The sequence below is a fragment of the Zea mays genome, chromosome 1 (assembly GCF_902167145.1).
Source record: "Zea mays cultivar B73 chromosome 1, Zm-B73-REFERENCE-NAM-5.0, whole genome shotgun sequence".
In the NCBI taxonomy this organism is placed as follows: domain Eukaryota; kingdom Viridiplantae; phylum Streptophyta; class Magnoliopsida; order Poales; family Poaceae; genus Zea; species Zea mays.
The window spans coordinates 233018331-233044115 of NC_050096.1; the positions used below are offsets into that span (position 1 = coordinate 233018331).

General features: G+C 43.8%; 1 protein-coding gene across 6 annotated transcripts; it reads left to right on the forward strand.

Moving 5' to 3' along the window:
* The first annotated feature begins 22787 nt into the window (after positions 1-22787).
* LOC100277177 (uncharacterized) lies at positions 22788-24764 on the forward strand. Of its 6 annotated transcripts, none has more exons than XM_008672844.3 (3): positions 22788-23119; positions 23209-23747; positions 23896-24764. In XM_008672844.3, exons 2-3 carry the CDS (start codon positions 23649-23651, stop codon positions 24544-24546), a joined length of 750 nt encoding a protein of 249 aa, XP_008671066.1. In that variant the 5' UTR covers positions 22788-23119; positions 23209-23648; the 3' UTR covers positions 24547-24764. The 6 variants fall into 6 exon arrangements, with proteins under 6 accessions (XP_008671066.1, XP_023157574.1, XP_023157575.1 ...); XM_023301807.1 differs by lacking the exon at positions 22788-23119 and having other exon boundaries at positions 23126-23374; positions 23438-23747; XM_008672857.3 differs by lacking the exon at positions 22788-23119 and having other exon boundaries at positions 23126-23331; positions 23438-23747.
* The last annotated feature ends 1021 nt before the right edge of the window (positions 24765-25785 follow it).

The window sequence follows — 25785 nt, forward strand, 5'->3', positions numbered from 1 at the left end:
TGGATCCGGCTCTGCCACGGAGTGCTCCTTGTCGGGGTAGTGGTCTCATCGCCGTAATCCATTGGTGAGTCGGCTGAATTCGTGTTCGTAGGACCTTGAATCGTGTTTTGGCGCGTTTACCCGTGCGAGTGAATCACCGATGCTGGGGTTAATTTTCGTCGGCGGCGGTATCCGCCGCAGGGACTCTGCTCACCGTCGTCGCGGGTGGCCTGAGTAGAAGACAAACCTCAACTGTAGATCTATAAAACAACGATTCAAATTAGACTCAGGTTCACAAATCATCTCGGATCACGGTGTGCCGTCCGATCGAGATCGTGTGGCCTAGGTTGAGATATGCGGAATTAAATCTGGACCGCGGATCAATGATCCGAGGGCCCGTGAAGCGTACCAGTTCATATAAACTTGTTTTAATCTCGGCCGTCCCTGTCGATCGGATAGCCGAGATTGGCCCGTACCCCTTCATCCAGACCTTTTGCTAAAGAGTCCCTGAACTTCACCAAAATAAACCCACCACCCACTCGGGTGTATCACTGAGTCTTAGAATCTTTTGCGCTATAGCCCCTGGGTTTCTCTGTTTTTGGCGCGCAGTCCAGAGAACAGAGAAATCCGATATTTAATTCTAGAAACTTGTATAATTCATATTTAATTCATTTCAACTCCAAATTGATCCATTTCAGTGGCATTAATTTTGTATTAATATTGTCTATCAACCAGTAGCTCTGTTTAGCCATGAAACTTGGATCAAAATTATTCACTTGAATTATTCCACACCAAGTACACAATAACTTCGGAAATCCATATCTCGATAACCGTAACTCTGAATTTAGTGATTCTTCTTCCTACAATCTTGTTACAATGCGTAGAATATTATCATGCATTATGTTCTGCTGTTTGGTGTGATGTTAATTTCTACCATACCATATTTGTTGTATTGTTGTGAGTAGACGAGACAACTATAGAGGATCCGGGTGTTCAACAGGTGGAGACTGCTGAGCAAGAGCTCCTTGAAGGCAAGTTGTGCCCTTGGTCACTTTTTTTTACCCAATAATATTCTTATTAATCATAATGACCTGCATAGGTTAATTTTGATGGGACCCAATAGGTTACCCTAGTTTGGCTATCTTTATACCTTGTTTGCCACTGATTTTTTGGGTAGTACCTGCTATTGCTTTATGTGGTTTTGGGTACGGAGATACACATTATTCATGATCATACTTTTATTATCAGTTTGTTATTTATTGTTCATGATAAGATCATTATGTTAATTGGAACATGGAGAACCACCCGAGAAAACAGTGCTACCACAAGAGTGGTATGGGACGCCCTTGGCTGACTAATTAGGAAAGCTAGTGGATGGCTACCTTACCCGAAAGGGGCAAGGGCGGTAGGGGAGTGGTTAGTGTAAGGAGGTCCTTGGGTTGGTTGTGATGCGATGGTGGTCAAGCGAGGGATCCCTGCATTGGAGCTTCCTAGAACTGTAGAGGGATTTCTGAAGCTAGTGGAACTTTGTAAAGACCTCATAGTGTTATCCTGTCTCGCTTCCTTGGTAGAGGTGTATGGGAGTCGCGACTAGGCCTGCAAATGGGGTGGGTGTAAATGGATATTTTAGGTGGGTTTAAGAAATGGTTTTGTTTTGGTGGGTTGTGATGGGTTTTAGTTATTAACGGGTTGGGTTGGGTGGGTTTATTTTATATTGCAGGTCAAAATGGTTGATACCCATGGGTATAGATGGATTTGTATAGGTATGAGTTTCCATGGGTATCCACCAATCAGACTACCACCCTAATCAGTACCATTTTATTTCAGGTATAGAGAAGTCTTTAATTTCTTTAGTCACACACAGCACACTATACTATACCATTTTATCAGTACCATTTTATTTGAAAAATGTGACCAACTATAAAGTTGCAGAACTTTTTGAGATCTACAAATTCTATTTTAATAGTTTCTACATCCGAGACCGTTTACAAAATTTGAATTTTAATTTTGAAAACTTCACACGAATTTTTCAATGATAAGATGATTTCAAATAAAAAAGTTGACAATTACAAAGTTTCATTACATTTCAAGACCTACAACTTTTATTTTGGTGGTTTTTCCATCCGAGGTAGTTTGAAAAATTCAAACATAGTTTTGCATGACAAGATGATTTCAAACCAAAATAATGTCAACTACAAAGTTTCATAACTCTTCAATACCTACAACTTTCATGTTGGTGGTTTTTTCTTTCGAGGTTGTTTTCAAAATTCAAATTTTTTAAATTCAGACAGTTTTTGTTGACAATATGACTTCAAATGAAAAAGTTGTCAACTACAAACTTCTATAATTTTTCAAGATCTACAAAGTTTATTTTGGATGTTTGATCATTTGTTCATCTCACATGATAGTTCTAACAATATGCACAAATTCTATACATATCTCTCGTAGTTCCATAAACTTGAGAGAGATATAGGTTTTATGAACAAATTTATTTTTAGTTTATCATATGAAGAAATGTTCAAAATATAAAATGTACATCATGATGAGTTATACAAATTTGTAGTTGAAAACTTTTTCATTTGAATTAATTTACTGCTTTACAATGTGATTTTTAAATTATCTTTGCCTAGTGTTGGAAAAAAGCACTCGGCAAAGAGCTCTTTGCTGAGTGTTATATTTGTGACACTCGGCAAGGAAGCTCTTTGTCGAGTGTCAAAAAAAAACTCTCGGCAAAGAGATTCTTCGCCGAGTGTTTTATTTTACCGATAGTTTTTTGTGTGGCACTCGACAAAGAGCTTCTTTGTCGAGTGCCCGAAAAAAACACTCGACAAAGTATTTGGTACTCGGCAAAGAGAGAAATTCCGGTAGTGTCTGCCTTGTCGGCTCTCTACAGGCTGTACAACTACTAATGCTGATACAGGCTGAACACAGGATAATTAGGCCACAGCACCACCACATGCCATTCAGTTATTTTACCCTAAGTCTTCTACTTCACGTTTAGCATAGGCTTTTTTATGTATCTCCTTGTTAATTGAATTGTTAACTTTGTTTATTTTCCTTTTAAACATAGATGGATTAAGGATCTTTAACAGATGTTTTTTGTTATTCTCTCGAGATCTAAATGTTCATTGACCAAATTTGTCACTGTGTATGCAACTATATTTTTGTATGTCACTAAAACTATCTATAAAATTATCATTGTGTATCAGTGTATGCAGTTGGCTTGATGTGAGACAATAAGCTAAACCCACGAGTTTTCCATGGGTTTCCACCAATTACGGGTTGGTTTGGGATCAATAATGTTATTGGATGGGTTAGGTTTAACTTCCTTCTAGTATTTTTGGTTGGGTGTGGGATGAATATCAAAGTAATTAGATTTGGGTATGGGTGGGAGTGGATTGGATTTTTTGCCATTAGCAGGCCTAGTCGCGACCTCTTGGTAGATGAATAACATGACTTGTGGGTAAAGAACTAAAGATGCGCAACCTCTGTAAAGTGTAAAACTGGTATATCAGTCGTGCTCACGCTCATGAGCGGCTCAGACACTCATATGATTAATTTATGAAATTAAATTCAATTTGTCATTTGCATCTCATTGGGATTTATTATTAATTTTGATCTATTATTACTCTAATTTGTTATTTACTTACATTTAGTATTTGCTAATAAAATTTGACCAGCTTATTAAAAGCAATGCTCATCTTTAACCCTTATTTGTTGATCAGCCTTACCCTTCACATGAACTCTCACATTTGGTGAGTTCATGCACATTATTTCACACAACTTATTGAGTTATGATCTTTTGTAAGCTTACCCTTGTGATATATAAATCCCCACAGGTGAAGAGCAGGTGGTCCAAGAGAAGCCACCCTATAACGAAGAATACGAGTTGATCTAGGTGGTGTCTCTCAGTCAGCTTGGTGGCGCCAAGGAATAATACTAGTTTGTTTTATTATTATCATTTATTTTTGTAAGACTTTCGTTATATAATAATGATATTTATGATATATGTGACATTTATCTCTATATACTTTATCATTATATGTGATATTTTTGTTTGGTGTATATACGAGACACACCCAACTTTATCCCTTATATCTGAGTGTGACAGTCGGCCGGGGCAGATGGCGGAATCACGGAGAGAACGGAAACACATAGGTGGCGGCGTTTCGCGTTAGAGTTTGACCGTTATTCGTAATCGTATCTATTCTTTTCTTGAATCTTTTGGCCATATCTCTCTCCCTCTCTCCATTCCATATCTTCTCTCATCGAGTATATCAGAGTTAACGCAAGGTATAACAGCTGGGGACCCCCACAAGAATGAATGTAGAATTGAGAGGTTAATTGACATGGGTCTTTATATACTTACTAGTTGTGTGTCCGTGCGTTGCAACGGGAACATATAATACCATTGATAGCTTATGTACGTTGGGATGAGCATCGACATATATCTAACTGAATCTTCTTCTTCCTTAGGGATCTGGAGAAAAGCCTGTTCGGAAGCCAAACATGTTAAGACCTGATCATGTGCTGCCCTTGTGTCTCTGATCATCATCAGCACACTGTTATAGAGAATAAAATAAAGTAGATGGCTTAATCTAGGTTGTCGAATGTCATTATCATAAGGCATATCCACTATGCTGCAAGCCTGGAACCTTTTATTCACGTAAAGTAAGCATGTGATGTGAACTCCGTCATGCTAGCTTCATACAAGTTACACACACTCAAAGAAGTTGCCAGGAAACCAACATTTTTGTCTCTTGTATCTAGTCTTGCACTGGGGGCAGCATTGGTTCCCCTCGCGCTCATACTCATAACATGGGCGGCAGACAGGGAAGGCACACTCATTGCAGGCAACAAAGACATCGCCAGTGGCTGAAACACCTATAGAGTCACCACAAATCTGGCAGACCTGCCCATTCGCACTCTTTGTGGGCTTAGCCTGCATTAGCGAGATAACGACAAAGTCAGCACACATGCAATCAGAAATTCAGCATTAGAGGACACCTCAGTGACTCATGCACTTTACTGGTGAGCAACAGACTGTAAAAATCAACCTGCGATCAAGTGTCTATTAGTCTTGAAGTCGAGGCTAAGATCAAAATGCCAGGAAGGTAATTTCGAATTTACATAAGATGAACTAATTCAATGGTGTAGTAGTCATAAACAAAGGCACGCTGCAGCAGGGCAAAGAAGGATCTAATTCACCGTCGGTCCATGGCAATTATGACAAGGAATTGTTGAGGCATGGGTAAACACAGGGATCTAAACAATCTGAGGCTCCATTTCACTAGATCTCCAAGACAGCGAAACATGAACATTATATCATTACCTATTGCCGATTTGACAACTGTTCGAAGAATTGGACCGAGCACGAACAGTTCAGAAATTGCCAAGAGGACATGTCTGATCTGGTGACTTACACGGCGCAACGGAAGCATCGCTAAAATGGACAGGCAAAATCTATGAGCAGAGACACGCAGAAGCGACCGCATTTGAGGGGCGAACCCCAAGCGTTAGACTAAAGACTAACACCTCGGCCTAGATCCAGTGACAGACGCGCGCGCATGACATGAGCCGCTAGAAACTGAATCTGAAGCAGGCAGCGAGGGCGGCACTGGATTGGCTGGATGTACCGGGCCTGACGCATCGCCGTCATGGCGGATCATGACGAACTCGTTGCGGTTGTGCGAGCCCGCCACCATCCCCATTTTGATCAGCAAACCACACCAGCAAGCGCCCATGAGAAGACGGGTCGCGGCCGGTCAGACCCACCGCTCCTGCGTCGGTTGGGAAATCAAAGTCGCGGTCGGATCTGGGCGAGCAGGGCGCGAATCCGGGCATGGCGACGACAATGGCGAGGAGATCTAAGGAGGAGCGGGCGGGATCAAGGCGGTGGCGCTCGTGCCCCTCCGGTCTCGCTTTGGGCTGGTTCGGGGGAGGCTGCAGGGTTCCACGGGTCGCGCTAGGTGGGCGTGCGGCATGCGTCGGGCGGGCGGGATTGCGGCGTGCGAGCGGTAGGGCGGGCGGGAGGGCGGTTCGCCATGGTCGCGGCAGGATTTGCGGGCTTGTGGTGTGCGGGCGGGAGGACGGTTCGCCTTGGTCGCGGCGAGGTTTGCAGGTTTGCAGCGTGCGGTTGGGCGGGCGTAGGGAGGCGGGGGCAATCTACAGTAAGTTCTTAATGGTTAGTAGAGATTACTGTTTCTATATGCCTATATCAATCGTAGCTGAATTCCCGTGCGTTGCAACTGTGAATCATCTAGGCCCCTTTGATAATGTTTTGGTAATTAATGACAACTACTTGTGGACTAACGATTCTTGGAGAAATAAGAATGCAGGGTTGGACCACATAGAAATGAAAAGTTGAAGAGTCATACGCATTGGTTGTGGATCAGATGAAGGCAAAGGTATAATATAGGTTTTACTTTTGCCGGTCTTGAGGAGTTTAGAGAAGATACCTGACCGGATTAGTAGGCTAGATAGCCGTACTATTAAGAGGGGTCAATGACTTAGATCTGTGTAAAACTTAGTGCCTCATAGAGCATCAAGTAGTTGCATTTGCATGAGGACTAACAGCGCTTCTCATTTCGTAAGTTAAAAAGTTCATTCAAAAGCTTGTTTGAAACTTGAGAAGTCTTGGTCGCGCGGACTGTCCGGCCCTTGGGGGCGGACCGTCCGCGATCCTCCAGAGGGTCCGAGGTTTGACCATTTGTGTTGGTTCTGTGTTCTTTTTGCACTGCGGACCGTCCGGGCCTTAGGGCCGGACCGTCCGCAGTCCTGACCAGAGGAAGGTGACTTCGGGTCAGTCCCTGAATTTTAGCCGGACGGTCCGCCTGTGAGGCGCGGACGGTCCGCATGTGTCTAACTCGTTTTTGGACAGGGACTGTGTGTTTTTATAGATTTGTACTACGGACGGTCCGGGGGACCAGTCCGGACAGTACTGTCTCAGGTCGCGGACGGTCCGGGATTTATAGCCGGACGGTCCGCGTGTGTTAACTCCGTTTGATCCGAGGCTCGGGTGTTTGAAATTGCCAGGTCGCGGACGGTCCGGCCTTGATGGGCGGACTGTCCGGACCCACCTTTTTGAGTCTGCTCTGACATGTTTCAACGGTCATTATAGCCGTTATGGTGTACGGCGGACCGTCCGGCCCTAGGGCGCGGACGGTCCGCGTGTGCGCAGAACTGCCCTCTTTTGCTCATAACGGTTGGTTTTAGATGGGGGACTATAAATAGAAGGGCAGCTCGTGTGTGAGACCTCTCTTGGCCATTCCTTGCACACATTGAGCTCATTTGTGATCCTCCAACTCACTCTCTCACACTCTTTGCTTGAGATTGCATTCTAGTGAGAGATTGAGGGTTCCTAGTGCATTTGCATCATTTGGTGATTCTTGAGGCACTAGGTGGTACACCGAGCAAGCGTCATTGGCTTGTTACTCTTGGAGGTTGCCGCCTCCTAGACGGCTCGGGTGATTGTCTCCGTCGAGCTCTCCAAGAAGATTGTGGAGAAGCCGCGGTGTTGATTGTGAGGGGTTCGCGCCTACCTCACCGGAGCGGCAAAGGTGACATTAGTGGAATCGAGGTATTGAGTGATTTCTTGTCCACTTGGCTCAAAGATCAAGTCGTGTCTTGATAGAGGAGCAAGTGAGAGCTTGAAGTCCACCTCAACGTGGATTAGGGGTGATCGGCAAATCACCGATACCACGGGATAAATTTCGGTGTCTATTCCTTCTAGCATTACTTATTGCCTTGCAATTGATTAGAGTTTTGCTTATTGTTCTTCAAGTATTCAATCTCCATAGTTGTCTTTCATACATTGTTTACTTATTGACACTAGTAAATTTATTCCTCTTGTTGTATTGATTAAATTTACTTAGTATTGTTGTTTTTAGTCAAAACCGTCTATTCACCCCCCCTCTAGCCGGTGTCCTAGATCCTACAAGTGGTATCAGAGCCGAGGACTCCATTGTTTGTGGATCTAATCATCCCGGAGTGGGACAAAATGGCTAGTAACAACAATGTGCACATTGGGAAGCCACCGCACTTTGATGGAAACAATTATGATTATTGGAAAATAAGAATGTCAATGCATCTTAGAGCAATGGGTGGAAAAATTTGGCCAATTGTTAGAGATGGATTCGTTGTATTGAAGGAAGATGAACCATCCGTTAGTGATAATGAGAATATCCTCACAAATGATCAAGCCATGAATGTCTTTTATGATGCTCTTGATATAAATGAGTTCAATCGTATCAAGAATCTCACAACCGCTCATGAGATTTGGGTAAAATTAATGGAAATTCATGAAGGAACTACAATTGTGAAGAGTGCCAAACTATATGTGTGCAAAGGGAAGTTTGAGCAATTTATTATGAAAGAAGATGAGAGTGTATCCGATATGTTCAATCGATTGAATGAGATTGTAAATGAACTCAAAGGACTTGGTTTTAATGTACCGGATGTGGATTTCACACACAAGTTCCTTAGATCACTTCCGGAGAAATATGAGACTATTGTGACAATGCTAGTAAGGAGTGATCTATCTACAACCTCTCCAACCGAAGTATTGGGAGAAATTCTCACTCAAGATATATTTAAGAAGTCACAAGCCGATGCTTTAAGTTTGGCAAAGAAGGTGAAAAATGAATCTATTGCTCTCAAAGCCAAGGCCTCAAAGGCAATTGAAAAGGAAGATAGCAATGATGAAGAAAATGGAAGTGAGAGTGATGGTGACATGGCTTTATTTGTAAGGAAATTCAATAAATTCATGAAGATGAAAAGAGGTCAACCTAGAAGAGGTCAAACATCTAGAAGAAATGCTTTCAATGATAGAAAATGTTTTGAGTGTGGGGAACCCGGTCACATTGCCATGAATTGTCCAAGCAAGAAGAAGAAGGGCAAAGATGAAAGTGACAAGAAGAAAAAGAAATACTATAACAAGAAGAAAGATGGCAAAGCCTACTTAGTTGAATGGGACTCGGATGATAGCTCGGATGATGATGATGATGACACCTCATCCAAGCTTAATGCCGGAATTGCCATCAAGGAAGCTCCCTCACTCTTCTCATCTCCCCATTGTCTCATGGCAAAGGGAGATGCTAAGGTAAAAATCATCACCGATTTAAATGATATAAATGATGATGATGATGATATCGATGATGTTGATGATGATGGCTATTCATATGATGATCTTGTTAGAATGTTAGGTGAGGCCGATGACTACATGCACAAAGAAAAAGAAAAATTTAAGGCCTTGAAGGAATTGTATAAAAACCTCCAAGTGTCTTTTGAGGAGCTCAAGACCTCTCACAATGACCTCAAAGAAAATTGTGAGAAGCTTGCGGATGCTCAAAAATCATCTATTGTGCATGAAGTTGAGGTGGTCACTAAGGATGTTGGAGTCACTTGTGACTTACTTGATAGTCTTACAAGTGAACCACTACCTACTAACTCTATTTGTGATAAATGCAAAATCTCTCTCAATGATAATATTGCTCTTGATGAATCAAAAATTATTGTTGAGAATGAAGTGTTAGTGGATAGAATAAGTACTCTAACTCATGACCTAGAAAAGGCATATGGTGGTAAGAAGAATTTGGATTTCATATTGGGAAGACAACGATGCTCTCTTAATCGTGAAGGTCTTGGATATGTTCCCAAGAAAGGAAAGAATGCTTTTGTAAAGCAAAAGACATTGTTTGTGAAAGAATGTGACAAAGTGTGTCACAAGTGTCACAAAAAAGGACATGTTAAGAAAAATTGTCCCAAGTTCAAACATGTATCCTCCACTTGTTTTGAGCATTGTTATGTTCTTTCTCATAATGCAAAAGGTGTTCATGCTAAATTTGTTGGTACTTCAATTGTTGGAAACAAAAAGAAAGCTATTTGGGTGCCAAAGACCTTGGTCACTAACATCCAAGGACCCAAGCAAGTTTGGGTACCTAAAAGAGATTGATTTCCTTTTGTAGGTAAACTACAAGGCGGGAGGGAATCATTGGGTGTTGGATAGTGGATGTACTCAACACATGACCGGGGATATGAAGATGTTTACCCAAATGAGTGATGAAGATTGCTCAAATTATGATAGTATCACATTTGGAGATAATCGTAAAGGAAAGGTTAAAGGTTTGGGTAAAATTGCTATTTCAAATGATCATTCTATATCAAATGTGCTATTGGTTGAGTCTTTAAATTTTAATTTACTTTCCGTAGCTCAATTATGTGATTTAGGATTTTGTTGCAATTTTACGGTTGAAGATGTTATTATCTCTAGTGTTGATGGTAGCAATCTTAAATTTAAAGGTTTTAGACATGAAAATCTCTATCTTGTTGATTTCTCATCTAATGAGGCAAAACTCACAACTTGCTTATTTTCAAAAGCTTCACTAGGTTGGTTATGGCATAGAAGACTTGGTCATGTTGGGATGAAGCAACTCAATCGATTAACCAAGCATGACTTAGTTCGAGGCTTAAAAGATGTGAAGTTTGAAAAGAACAAATTGTGTAGCTCTTGTCAAGCCGGTAAGCAAGTGGCAAATACTCATCCAAATAAAAGTCAAATGTCCACTCATCGACCTTTGGAATTACTTCACATGGATTTATTTGGGCCCACGTCTTTTGTAAGTATTGGTGGTAATTCTTATTGTCTTGTGATTGTGGATGACTATTCAAGATTCACTTGGGTTTATTTTCTACGAGACAAATCCAATGTGTTTGAAACATTCAAGTCATTTGCTATATTGGCTCAAAATCAATTTGATTTCGACATCAAAAAAGTTAGAAGTGATAATGGGTCGGAATTCAAAAATGCAAGAATTGATCAATATTGTGATGACAAGGGTATCAAACATGAATTCTCTTCCAAATATACCCCGGAACAAAACGGTATTGTTGAAAGAAAGAATAGAACTCTTATTGATATGGCAAGGTCTATGTTAGCGGAATATAATATATCGGATTCTTATTGGGCCGAGGCAATAAATACCGCTTGTCATTCATCAAATAGACTATATTGTCACAAGCTCTTGAAGAAAACTCCATATGAATTGCTCATTGGTAGAAAGCCAAATATCTCATATTTTAGGGTATTCGGTTGCAAATGTTATATTTTAAGAAAGGGAAGCCGGCTTTCTAAATTTGAGAAGAAATGTGATGAGGGTTTTCTTCTTGGATATTCATCAAATAGTAAGGCTTATAGAGTCTTCAACAAAACTCATGGTATTATTGAGGAAGCATATGATGTTGAATTCGATGAAACAAATGGGTCTCAAGATGAGAGTGAAAATCTCGATGATGTTGGGGGAACTCAATTGATAAATGCAATGAAAACAATGGCCATTGGTGAAATAAAACCAAAAGAAGATGATGATGAAAATAGTGTGGTTGTCATTCCCTCATCTTCAACTATAAATGAGGAAGATCACCAAAGCCAACAACTCAATGAAACCATTGATACTCATGATCAAGGTACTTCAAGACCTCCAATTCCTCCTAATGCTTCAACAAGCAATTATCAAACGGTATCAAGAATTTATCATTCCATTGTGAAGGATCACCCGGTTGATCAAATTGTGGGTGATATTAGTAAGGGTGTTCAAACTCGCTCTCGCATAGCTTCGTTTTGTGAACATTTCTCTTTTGTATCTTGTGTGGAACCTAACCGTGTAGATGAAGCTCTACTTGATGTTGATTGGGTGAATGCAATGCATGAAGAATTAAATAACTTCGCTCGAAATGAAGTTTGGGAGCTTGTTGAGAGACCAAAGAACCACAATGTTATTGGTACAAAATGGGTATTTCGCAACAAGCACAATGAAGATGGTGTGGTAGTAAGAAACAAGGCAAGATTAGTTGCACAAGGATATACTCAAATTGAAGGATTGGATTTTGGGGAGACATTTGCTCCCGTAGCAAGATTAGAAGCAATCCGGATTCTACTTGCTTATGCTTGTGCACACAATATCAAGCTCTACCAAATGGATGTAAAGAGCGCCTTCCTAAATGGTAAGATTAGTGAACTAGTGTATGTTGAACAACCTCCCGGTTTTGAGGACCCCAAAAGTCCTAACCATGTGTTCAAGCTTTCTAAAGCTCTCTATGGGCTTAAGCAAGCTCCTCGCGCTTGGTATGAAAGGCTTAGGGATTTCTTGCTTTCCAAAGACTTCAAAATTGGGAAGGTTGACACTACTCTATTCACTAAAAGAATTGGCAAAGATTTATTTGTCTGTCAAATCTATGTTGATGATATTATTTTTGGATCTACTAATGAATTATTTTGTGAGGAGTTCGGAAAAATGATGTCAAAAGAATTTGAAATGTCTATGATAGGAGAATTGAGCTTCTTTCTTGGCCTTCAAATCAAACAATTGAAAGATGGAATTTTTATAAGTCAATCAAAATATTTGAAGGACATGCTCAAGAAGTTTGGTTTAGAAAATGCTAAGCCTATCAAGACTCCAATGGCAACAAATGGTCATCTAGACTTAGATGAAGGAGGTACTATAGTTGATCAAAAACTTTATCGTTCAATAATTGGTAGTTTGCTTTATATTACCGCATCTAGGCCCGATGTTATGTTTAGTGTATGCATGTGTGCTCGATTTCAAGCTTCTCCTAGAGAGATTCACTTGAAGGCCGCTAAAAGAATTCTAAGATATTTGAAGTATACTCCCAATATTGGTCTATGGTATCCCAAAGGTGCTCAATTTGAATTAATTGGATATTCGGATTCGGACTATGCGGGGTGCAAAGTTGATAGAAAAAGCACCTCCGGTTGTTGTCAATTTCTTGGTAGATCTCTTGTTTCATGGTCTTCTAAGAAACAAAATTCGGTTGCTCTATCTACCGCCGAGGCGGAATATATATCGGCCGGAAATTGTTGTGCTCAACTATTATGGATGAAACAAACCTTATTGGACTATGGAATTATTTTCAAGAACGTGCCTCTCATGTGTGATAATGAGAGTGCGGTAAAATTGGCTACCAATCCAGTCCAACACTCAAGAACCAAGCATATTGATATACGGCATCACTTCTTAAGAGATCATGTTGGCAAGGGAGATATCTCTATTTATTCCATTGGCACCGATGATCAATTAGCGGACATTTTTACAAAACCATTGGATGAAACAAGATTTTGTTCTCTAAGAAGTGAAATGAATGTGATAGATATCTCTAATGTGACTTGAAGTTGATCACACATGTGTCGTCTTGCATCTCGGGTCTAAGTATGCTCTTTATGCTATTTATTTGGTATTATTTGTGCATTTTTCATTTCTAATTGCTCTAGATAGTTTAATTCAAAAATCTTGCATTACTCCATTACATCATATGTATATGCATGCATACCAACTCTTGGATTGGTCAAAATGTCCATATATGAGCACCAATTCGGATTCGGAATTCAAAATCAGAAAGTGGGCAGAGATTGGCAAAATGAGTATCAGGCCGCGGACCGTCCGCCCATGGACCGCGGACCGTCCGCAACATCAGGCAATGGACAGTCCGAGCAGCCTCGCAGACTGTCTGAGGTCATCAGGGCGCGGACCGTCCGCCGCCCCCGCGCGGACCGTCCGCGACAGGGCAGAAAAAGGGACAGAGCCCGCAGACTTGCAAATTGTGCCTATTCGGTTGTTCTCTCTTGCTCTCCACTCGCTATATCCTCTCTTGTGTTGAGTGTGCGCGGACCGTGAAGTGACGTTGCGTGCGGACAGTCCGACAGCTTGCAGCAACATTCCCTCAACATGTCTTCATCACGGTATCTTCAAATCTTGTGGATTTAATCAAATTTCATCAACTTTGAGATTATTTGGGTTTCTTCTCTGATCTGAAATTGAGCAGTGGGTTTCAAAATCTGATTGGTGGGATTGATAGTTCTTCTCAATGTCAATGCTATGCAAAATTTTGAACTTGTTTGGCTGGGTATTATCTGCAAAAACATCAAATTGAACACTTGTGGCGGCTAGGGTTCTTGGAGTCGCCCCTGGTCGGTCGCGGACCGTCCGCCTGGTGGACGCGGACCGTCCGGGCCTCTGGCGCGGACCGTCCGGCCCCCTAGCGCGGACCGTCCGGACCCTGGCAGAGCATTACCATTCCATTTCTTTTTATAAGTGGCGATTGGTATCAATTATTTATCTCTGGATGTCTGTCACCTTGTTGCAGTGGTTTTGGTGGTCTCCGCAAGAAACTTGCAGGTCGCTTTAAATCAAAGCGCCCTCGTGGCAATGATGATGATTATACACCGACCACTGATTCAGAGGCCCAATCCTCAGCTGGGGGCACTGAATCCATGGATGCTGAAGATTTTCTTCATGTTCATCCAGATTATCCCATTGATATCCAAGGCTGGACTTATCCCAAGCGGAGATTTTCTATGGCTGAGTACTGCTCTAGACGGACTGTGAACCAGTATGCTCTGCCATCAGATACCAATATTCAGTTTTTCCACACTCAGCTGCAGTTTGATGTCTTTTGGGGCACCCTGGTGGATACCAACTTTCATAAGCATCAGGTGATTGATTGGTCCTTCTTGCTCAGTCAATCGGTCATGGAGGGTCTCATCCCCAAATTTGAAACATGTGGCTTATATCAGTTTATGGGGCAGCGCACTGATTTCAATGAAATGGCAGTTAAGCAATTCTTGGCTACCTCAGAGATTGATATTGCAGAAGAATCTATCACATGGATGACTGGCTTTAAGCGGTATTCTGCTTCTTTTGCTGACTTTGCCGCTGCCAACAGTCTGAACTATGGCACCATTTCTGCTGGGGTGGATCTTTATACTGAAGATAATTTTGAGGATTTTGTGCAGTTTTATGAGCCAGCCAGGCTCGGTATACCCAGGAGGTTTGGAGAAACAGCAGGCCTCAGACATCATCCTGCTGTCATCAACAAGATTGCCAGAGTCACCATTCTTCCCAAGAGTGGTGATAAGAGCAAAATTCGAGATAAGTTCTGGAACATAATCCAGCACATCATGAATGGTGAAGTCATGAACATTGTTCTTTTCATGATGAGGCAGCTTAATGATTTAAAGATGGACAAGAATCAAAACTTGGCTTATGCTCCCTACATTATGGCTCTCATAAAATCCAAGACAAGATTTGAGGGCCCATGTGAGATTGTTCACACTCCATTCAGGCCTTTTAAGAATGAGATAGGGTTCCTCACCAGGCCACTCACTCCATTCCCAGATGATGAGGAAGACCCTGGCTATGCGGGTGGAGCAGCTCCTAATGTTGAGGAACAGCAGATGCCTCCTCCTCCACCTCCTCCTCAGCCTCAGCACTATTGGGAGCCTGCTCCAGGATATTTTGATCCTTATTTTCACAATATGCAGCAAGGGCTGGAGACTCATATTGATGCTCGCTTTGATGGCCTGATGTCACATGTGGATCACCGCATTGATGACATGCAGTCTCGCTTTGACAGCAACTGGGATGCGCTGAACTCTGAATTTTCTGACTTTCGTGATCAAATTCACACTAATGTCACTGATCCCATCATGTCAAGGCTGAATAATATGCAACAAAGTTTTCAAGATAACATGGGTGCTCTCTCCAGTCAGTTTGACAATCTTTCTACAACTGACAACCTGCATGATATAAGTCAGAGGCAGCAGCAGCTCCAGCAGGACTTTGGCCAGTTCTCCTCCTTGTTTGACACCTTCAGCACTCATTATTACAACATGCATCCTCCGCCAAGTGATCAGTAAGGCCTCTCCTTTGTGGCAATTGATGCCAAAGGGGGAGAGAAGAAGTGATGAGAAGTTGTCAGGCGTCTCCTTCAGGGGGAGTTGGTGGTTCTATGTGGACATTAAGATCATGCACATGCATTTTATTTTTTCATGCCGCTTTAGTTTATGTCTTATGCATTTGGAACTTGGTTTGATCTATTAACTCTATGTCGTATGTCTGTGGACTATTATCTGTAATATTCTGTGGGATGAACTATGTTTTAGTTCAAATTACTCTGTGTGTGGTTTATCGAGATGTGATTATAATTACTGCGCTCATTCTACGAATCATCTCTTGTATGCCTCGATAACCATGATTGTAGGAAAGTCTCCATCAAGCTCAAATATATTATGTGTGTTATATCTTCAACTTCAAATAATCCTGCACACACTTAGGGGGAGTCTTTCTTGCATACTGAGTTCTTATTGGGATTTATCTATCTTTTGGACAGAACTTCAAATCAAGATAAGTCCTATGAAACTCATCTCCAAAATCTATCATATACCTTTGGTATGAGAGAGATTTGGAGAAACTAAACTTCTCTTTAATATACTATGTGGTGTTGTCATCAATTACCAAAAAGGGGGAGATTGTGAATCATCTAGGCCCCTTTGATAATGTTTTGGTAATTAATGACAACTACTTGTGGACTAACGATTCTTGGAGAAATAAGAATGCAGGGTTGGACCACATAGAAATGAAAAGTTGAAGAGTCATACGCATTGGTTGTGGATCAGATGAAGGCAAAGGTATAATATAGGTTTTACTTTTGCCGGTCTTGAGGAGTTTAGAGAAGATACCTGACCGGATTAGTAGGCTAGATAGCCGTCCTATTAAGAGGGGTCAATGACTTAGATCTGTGTAAAACTTAGTGCCTCATAGAGCATCAAGTAGTTGCATTTGCATGAGGACTAACAGCGCTTCTCATTTCGTAAGTTAAAAAGTTCATTCAAAAGCTTGTTTGAAACTTGAGAAGTCTTGGTCGCGCGGACTGTCCGGCCCTTGGGGGCGGACCGTCCGCGATCCTCCAGAGGGTCCGAGGTTTGACCATTTGTGTTGGTTCTGTGTTCTTTTTGCACTGCGGACCGTCCGGGCCTTAGGGCCGGACCGTCCGCAGTCCTGACCAGAGGAAGGTGGCTTCGGGTCAGTCCCTGAATTTTAGCCGGACGGTCCGCCTGTGAGGCGCGGACGGTCCGCATGTGTCTAACTCGTTTTTGGATAGGGACTGTGTGTTTTTATAGATTTGTACTACGGACGGTCCGGGGGACCAGTCCGGACAGTACTGTCTCAGGTCGCGGACGGTCCGGGATTTATAGCCGGACGGTCCGCGTGTGTTAACTCCGTTTGATCCGAGGCTCGGGTGTTTGAAATTGCCAGGTCGCGGACGGTCCGGCCTTGATGGGCGGACTGTCCGGACCCACCTTTTTGAGTCTGCTCTGACATGTTTCAACGGTCATTATAGCCGTTATGGTGTACGGCGGACCGTCCGGCCCTAGGGCGCGGACGGTCCGCGTGTGCGCAGAACTGCCCTCTTTTGCTCATAACGGTTGGTTTTAGATGGGGGACTATAAATAGAAGGGCAGCTCGTGTGTGAGACCTCTCTTGGCCATTCCTTGCACACATTGAGCTCATTTGTGATCCTCCAACTCACTCTCTCACACTCTTTGCTTGAGATTGCATTCTAGTGAGAGATTGAGGGTTCCTAGTGCATTTGCATCATTTGGTGATTCTTGAGGCACTAGGTGGTACACCGAGCAAGCGTCATTGGCTTGTTACTCTTGGAGGTTGCCGCCTCCTAGACGGCTCGGGTGATTGTCTCCGTCGAGCTCTCCAAGAAGATTGTGGAGAAGCCGCGGTGTTGATTGTGAGGAGTTCGCGCCTACCTCGCCGGAGCGGCAAAGGTGACATTAGTGGAATCGAGGTATTGAGTGATTTCTTGTCCACTTGGCTCAAAGATCAAGTCGTGTCTTGATAGAGGAGCAAGTGAGAGCTTGAAGTCCACCTCAACGTGGATTAGGGGTGATCGGCAAATCACCGATACCACGGGATAAATTTCGGTGTCTATTCCTTCTAGCATTACTTATTGCCTTGCAATTGATTAGAGTTTTGCTTATTGTTCTTCAAGTATTCAATCTCCATAGTTGTCTTTCATACATTGTTTACTTATTGACACTAGTAAATTTATTCCTCTTGTTGTATTGATTAAATTTACTTAGTATTGTTGTTTTTAGTCAAAACCGTCTATTCACCCCCCTCTAGCCGGTGTCCTAGATCCTACAGCAACGGGAATATATAATACCAGTATACTACGATAACTTATATACAAAATATGTGTTATACCGTTATGAGAAAATGTTTCATAATCAATTTGTGATTCTGACTATACATAAATTTTGTTATTTATAATCTATCTGTTTCACCACTACATTGCAACCATCAGTATCATGCAGACTTCGATATATGTCACGATTTGCATAGTCTCATTATTGGAGAGCACATTTCACACATACCGGAAGAAATTTCCTCGTACATCGTTAGTCATCGGACACGTACCACCATACGCTTTTGCTTAAACAAAAAGGTAAGTGTGTGTGTTTGCAAGACTAATGGTCAAACATCGTATAACCATAAAGTTAGAATACTATATTAATATATTAAATAAATTAATCCAATAGACATAGATTAACCAATTAACATAGGATAAATAAATATCTAATTATAAAAGTATGAAACATGGTATACTCAATGTTGTTACTGCGTAGTAAATATTCATACGAGACTAACACAACTGGAACGGTTCAATTTGGAATTAAAATGGGGAAGTTACGAATTTCCATAGTTTCTATGTATTTGATATAGGATTAATTAGGAAATCAATTTTATTGTTGTTTTCATGACAAAACAGAGGTATTATGTGATAAAAATAATATTATAGAAATATAGAAATTGAAATGAACTCATTTGGATTTAATATGAAATTTTCATGAATTAAATGGGTTTCTGCAATTATTTTAAACTAAAAATCAATTTCTAAACTCTTTTTCCCTATTTTCTTTATTTCCTGGACTGCGTCCCAAATTCCAGAAAGATCAGGGGCCAAGCTATAAATGTTTTTCTAGACTCAGTGAGCATACAGAGTGGACGGTGGGGTAAACATAAAAGACGTTTTAGTTGAAGTTGTACACAATTCAACATGAGTTATGTTGGCTAAAGGGTGGAAGGCTAGTTATTCTGCTCAAATAGATCCAAGGTTCGATCCCTGAGCAGCAATGGTTTAATTTTTTTTCTGCGCGCGGAACGGAGGAGGACAGAACGGCAGAACGCGGGAGGACAGAACGGCAGACTACTCTTACCTTCTTAATAAGTAGTATAGATTGTTTGGGTAAGAGTTATCTTGTTTATACATTGTTTTTATGCAAGATCTTTGCTAGAGTTTGGCGAATTCGATGGACTAGTGAACCGGGTTAGGAAGGGCCGGAAAAAAGCTAGAGCCCAACGAGACGGTTCAGGCTCACGACTGCTCGACTCGACTCGGCTTGCAACGGTTCGGTGTTTAGAATGAACCTAAACCAAGTCTATTTTTCTGGCTCGAGCAAAGAGCGAGCCAACTCGGTTCGATTCGCTGGCTGCTCGCGAGCTGGCTCTTGACTATATCCAACAACAATTTGTTACAATAAAATCCTAATTAGCATGTAATGTGTACCAAATAGATATTACTTTATGTTTTTTCTAAAATTAATGTACAAAATTAAAGTATTTACATATTATATTAGTAATATAGTTATTTACTAATCTAAAATATGTTACTTGAATTATTTTTGAAATTTTATATTATATTTTGAAAAGCGAGTTCACGTTTATGGTCAAACTCGTTGGCTCGGCGAGCCAACTTTTCAGGCTCACCAGAGGAGTGAGCCAAACCAGACTCAGTTCGTTAGTTGATCAAGCCGTAGCGTCGGCTCGTTTCCACTCTAGTTAGGGCTGTCTTCAGCAACGTTCCTAAATTTCATTCTCTAAAAAAAATTCTATCCTTTACACCACCTTCTAAAAAATTATGTCTTCTATATCTTCTTCATCTCCAGCAACATCCTCTAAAATCGGTCCTCTATATCTACAGTGTTAACAGAATCCATTACCAACAATATTTATTCTCTATTTCTTCATGTAATTTGAATTCGAGCTCACGTACCTAATTAAAAAAAATAAGCAGTTAACGTTTTTCACTACGGCAATTTTGTGAACATATATTAATAATTACATATATATTAATCCGTAGTGTCAATCACATAAACAACACCACCACCTATATATACAGTATAGGTGTACAATCGGGCGGTCCGGCCCAAGTGTGATATCCTGGCCCCTGGGATGGGATGTCCTGGCCCAAGGCTTAATAGAATTAATAGTGTAATCATACCAACAAGGTGCATCTTCTTTTTCGGGAGCCTATCTCGAAAGAACCTCCAAGTTAAGCGTGCTTGGCTTGGAGCAATTTGGGATGGGTGACCGACCGGGAAGTTTTCTCGGGTGCGCATGAGTGAGGACAAAGTGCGCACTAAAGACTCGTGTTGGTCTGTGGGGACAATATATGATCCTAGAGAGCTGCCAGGAGTAAGTACCGCCGGTCCAGGGATTGGACGGGGTGTTACAAGTGGTATCAGAGCCGACCCTCGCGGTTTCACGGGCGTGTGTGGGCTAGGGGGTTCGGGTATATGGCGCATGGCGCATGTGGGCCCGGAGTGGTCACATGGCATGGCATATGACGACACTAGACATACAGACGTGGCCAAGAGGGAAGGTTCCTGGATTGGGGTTGACCGACGAGGACGTCGGTCTTCTAAGGGGGGTGGATTGTGATATCCTGGCCCCTGGGATGGGATGTCCTGGCCCAAGGCTTAATAGAATTAATAGTGTAATCATACCAACAAGGTGCATCTTCTTTTTCGGGAGCCTATCTCGAAAGAACCTCCAAGTTAAGCGTGCTTGGCTTGGAGCAATTTGGGATGGGTGACCGACCGGGAAGTTTTCTCGGGTGCGCATGAGTGAGGACAAAGTGCGCACTAAAGACTCGTGTTGGTCTGTGGGGACAATATATGATCCTAGAGAGCTGCCAGGAGTAAGTACCGCCGGTCCAGGGATTGAAAAAGGCTCGTATTGTTTGAATTTCGGGCCGGCCCGGCCCGTTTAAATTTCGGGTCGTGACGTGCCGGCCCACGGGCATAGCCCTCGGTCCACGGTCTGAGCCGTAATTGCTTAAACGTGACAGGCTCATTTCGGGCGGTTCGAAATTATAAAAGCCCAAAATTCATTTTTTGACCGAAATTCACATTAGGGCCCGAAATTCAGTTTTTGGCCCGAAATTCACCTTAGAGCCCTAAATTAAAATAACAAATAAAAGATAAGACAAATAAATTTGAACAAAAGCAAACTTAATATTTGTATTAAAGTCACCAGAGCTATACAATGACTACCTCGTTAATAAATCATTTTGTTAGAAGGAAAAAGTGTATAATCAGCTCTATACGAAGTTCGTAAGTTCAATTTATTGTCTAATGTTCATAACAAAAGTAAAATTATATCACATTCTCTAATTCAAAGCTACAAAAAGCATCTAACTAGCATTATCTCTAGTTTTGTGTTCTTTATCAAGTATACGAAAGTGTGAAATTAAGTGTGATTTTAATAAATATATGAGACTTTTTCGTGCCTCTATATGGACCATTTCGTGTCTGCCTTAACGGATCGTGCTCGCCCATGGGCCGTGACCTCGGCCCGATATATCGGGTCGTGTCGGCAGAACACTAAAATATTTTAGGTCGTGTCATGCCTGAGCCGTGCTTTTTTTCGTGCTTCGGGCCGACCCATCAGACCCGACCCAAATGTATACCTGTAATATACAGGCTGCATGTGTCAATCACCGTAGACACACGCCAAAAAACAAGCAGGGATATAAGGGTATGTTTGGTTTACTACCTAACTTGTCACACTTTGCCTAATTTTTTGCCTAAGATTAGTTTTTCAATTCGGACGACTAACCTTAGAAAAAATTTGATACAATTAGCCGCGAACCAAATAATCCCTAAATCCATCGGAGGCTGACACAATGATGAGGCGGTCGGCAAGCGGCACAGCAGTCGATAGGGATATTGATCTTAACTTCTTAAGTTCCAGTCTCCGAACGGTGATGCTGCCGCCTGTGCTCCGCCACCAGCTCCAGTCTCTCCCGCACCAGCACCCACCGCGACGGGGAGCAGGGCCACCGGAGTTGCCGAATTGAACATTGAGGACAGAAAACCGATACTGTGCTGAGGTTCCGAGCCGCGGGCGAGAGCCAAAGATCAGCCTTGGCGGCGACGATAGCGGACGACAGAAATCCGCCATATTTACGGTGTCCGGCACCACCGCTAAATTATAATGTAGTTTATCGTCGCCGGCGACAGCTTAGATGCTTGGTCCGGCTCACAACCGGGTACAGGGCCAGTGGACGGGACACCGAAGTACTGAACGCGTACGGACACGAGGACAGAGGGGGGCGAAACGTGTCGACCATGTCGCGATGCAAGGATCAGGGCGGCTGGGCGGGCGGGGTCCTGTCCTACGCTGCATCGATTCCAATCCAAGCTGGGGCGATCGAAAAGGCAACCATGCGTATGGGTGGGGCAAAGTGCCGGAGAACTACAGCAGCACTACTGCTAGTAGTGCCAGTTAAATAACGCAAGACTTGCGGCGGCGACGACGACGACGAGGCAGCTCAGGACAAGACAAGCCTAAACCGGCTGTTGTTTTCTGTCCTACTCACTCGTGAAGCAGGAGGTGAGCTGAAAAGCGCGCACTTTGCGCGCCGACCAGCGCCTCCTCGCCGGTTCCTGTCGCCGTCGCTGGCTAACGCCTGTCTGGTCCCACGTTGGGTTACACACAACGAGTAGTATATTAGTGCTTTTGCAATTGCCGTGGATGGGTCATCAGTGTCAGCGTCGCCCAGCTTCTTCGCCCGCAAGGAAGCTGTCGATATCCACCGGTGCGCTGCGGTGCGGCCCCCGTGGCGCCGAGCCGCCCACTTCCGCCACGCTCCGCCGCCCGTCGTTTGGAGTGTGTCAGTGTGTGTGTATGTGGAACGGGAGGGAAATGCTGGGGACGAAGCAATGCCAACGATACAGCGAAGATGAGACACTCGATATTTGTGTGTTTGATCCCAGACAGGGCTAGCTAGCCCGCTCGCTGTCGCTGATGAGCAAAAACGCCGAGCCCGGCCGGCGTCGTGTTCGGCGCGGCGCCCCGCACGCCCCACTGCCCAGTGCCCACAGAACCGCATGCAGGCAGCCAGTCCACGCCTGAGCCTGACGCCTGCTGGTGGCGGCTGCACGCTTTTATATTCCCGTCGTGCTGGCTCTCATCTCATCTCATCTCTGGTCCGTTCTCACCACTATGGCCTTAACGCTTAAGTAAACATGCCTTTTTTTAAGTTCTCGTGTCGTGGCTCTGTCACCCAATAATACAGGTGCAACGAGGTTTCCTACTAATAACAAGCGTGGCGGCCTCTCTCGCTCCGTCGCCTATATAACCATCGGGAGCACGATCACTGAAACGCCTCCATGGCTGGTGGCCTTCGTTTTTCACCTCAGTTCCGTTCCTAGCTGCTATCCTTCTGCTTCATCATATTCAGGGTATCGTCCTAGGATTTCGTACTTAGAGAAACTGTTAATTAACCTTTCAGCTGTGTTTTGGAGGTACGTAGCAGAGCACTAACTACCTCTAGAGAGAGGCCAGGAGCTGGAGGAGTCGTGAGCGGGGGGGCGCATCACAGGTCCGGCACCGACATGCGCAGAGCGTCACCGTGGCACTCCCACTCCCACCGCAGCAAGCGCGCGCCGTTCGACGCCGCCCTCTCCGCCGCCAACAACAAGCTGCCCTGGCCGTCGCCGCGGCGCCCGGCGAACCATGCCGTCCTCCTTTCTGACCTCTTCTTCCTCTTCCGCTTCGTCGCACCTCTCTTACCTGATCCCTGCTAGGGCGGCGCCGCCGCCTCCCTTTGCCATGGTACGTACGTACCTTAAAGAGTACCACAAACGTCCTGATCCGTCGATCGTGTAGCGTACTCTCTGATACATCTCTTCCACAGTTCCACTCAGACATGCATGCATGCACATGCGATGACTAGCTAGCGGTGTGTTCCTGTTCCTGGCAGGGACAGGGATACGGTGCCACCAGTGGCGGCGGCGTGGCGAACGCCACGAGTGCCGCGGCGGCGCCTCCGCCTCCGAGGCAGGGAGCCAGCAGGAACGCGGGCGCGGGGCACCCGCCGCTGCCGCGCCCGCCGCCGCGGCAGTGCCCGCGCTGCCGGTCCGCCAACACCAAGTTCTGCTACTACAACAACTACAGCCGCGAGCAGCCACGGTACCTCTGCAAGGCGTGCCGCCGCCACTGGACCGAGGGCGGCACGCTCCGCGACGTGCCCGTCGGCGGCGGCCGCAAGAACAGGCGCGGCGCCAAGGGCGGCGCCGCTGCGAAAGGGTCTGCCTCGGCCGCGGCCGCGGCTCCGGCGCAGCAGGGAGGGAACGTCCTCGGCGCCGACACGTTCCCAGGGGACTTGCTGCGGCAGCTGGTGCAGTTCCAGCCGGACGCGGCCGTGGGCGGGGGCGGCTACGCCATCGACCTGAGCGCGTGGCACCAAATGGTCGCTGCCACGGCGCCGCCGCCGCCGCCGCCGGGAACTGGCGGCGATGTCAGCAGTCTCGGTCTCGGAGCGGCGGGGGCGGGAGCGGGAGCGGAGGCCAACTGCGTCGCGTTGCAGTACTGGAGCGAAGACGGCATGCCCGGTCTTGATGGGGCCTGCTAAGTGCGTACTACTACTAGAGCTTTGTTATTACTATTACGGTATTACCACAGGAGTATGTTCCAGCCTACTTATATATGTGTGCGTGTACTGCGTGCGAAACATACATACTAGTTAGTATATATGATCAGCTTGTTTTCTCTACTTCCTTGTGGCGCGTACTATGTATTCTTAGCTAAATAAAATTGTGCGCGTGCTAATAAACTACGCTGCTCCAACCATCCTAATGCCTAAGGTGTGGTTCACCCTTGTCCGTTTAGAGTTCTGGACGACTGGACCTTGCAAAAATTGTGACCATATTTTTATTTCATGCTAGCTTGCTACCCTTCTGTCCTAAAATTAAACGACTTCTTGAGTCGTCGGAAGTCAAAGTATTTAAATCTTAACTAAATTTATAGAAAACAGCATTAATATTTATGACACAAAATTAATATCGATATCACAGGACCTCTCCCACGCCTGCAAGATCAGTGACCATTCTGACGGAAAGCTATCTTGTCAGTAGCACTAGAACAGTCCAGTGCACCACCGACCCCTGCCACATGTGCCACCACATTAGCTAACCATCACATGTGCCACCACATTAGTTAACCATTGGATCGTGAAGTCGACCATTGAACTCTGACAGGTCCGATGCTTATTCTACCAAGTCCGGTGCGTCGAAGTCCCCAGCTCTTCAAAACAACCTCTCTACATAAGTGGTCCAGTGCACCACCAGATTTGTCCAGTGTACCATCCCACACAAGTCTGGAATAAACCCTTTCTACGTAAGTAGCCTAGTGTGCCAGATCAACACATATTAGTCCTTTTGGGGTTTTATCCATTGTCTCCATTTGGCTGTCTTCTGGAGCATTTCTATGACTTAGACAGACATATCTAGAGTCTTTTTACCTAGTATAAGTCATATTTTTCATCTTTTTGAATTCTATAACTCATATTCTTATTCTGGCTCAAACTTAGCTCCAATGCACCTTTTCCAAAGTCTGGACTTTTCAATCCATTTAAGGTGTTCAAATGCATTCCTAAGGGCATTTATAACTTATCCAAACACATGAACTACTTATAGTTCATCTTTTCCGAATTATGCCCTTTCTTGCCTTGGTTTGAGCTATTGTTCATATTGAAATATTCGATTTCATTCTTATGAACTTAGCCATCCACGAGAGTTTGCCTCTCTACCTTGCTCTTTAGCTTCCGCATTTACATTAAACATTTAAGTTTCAATCTTGTATTCATACCTAT

Excerpts from the sequence above, each read along its gene's own strand:
- LOC100277177 (XM_008672844.3), top strand. The coding sequence starts at position 23,649 with ATGCCGTCCTCCTTTCTGACCTCTTCTTCCTCTTCCGCTTCGTCGCAC. Across the intron at positions 23,748-23,895 it reads CGCCGCCTCCCTTTGCCATG|GGACAGGGATACGGTGCCAC; the intron begins GTACGTACGTAC and ends TGTTCCTGGCAG.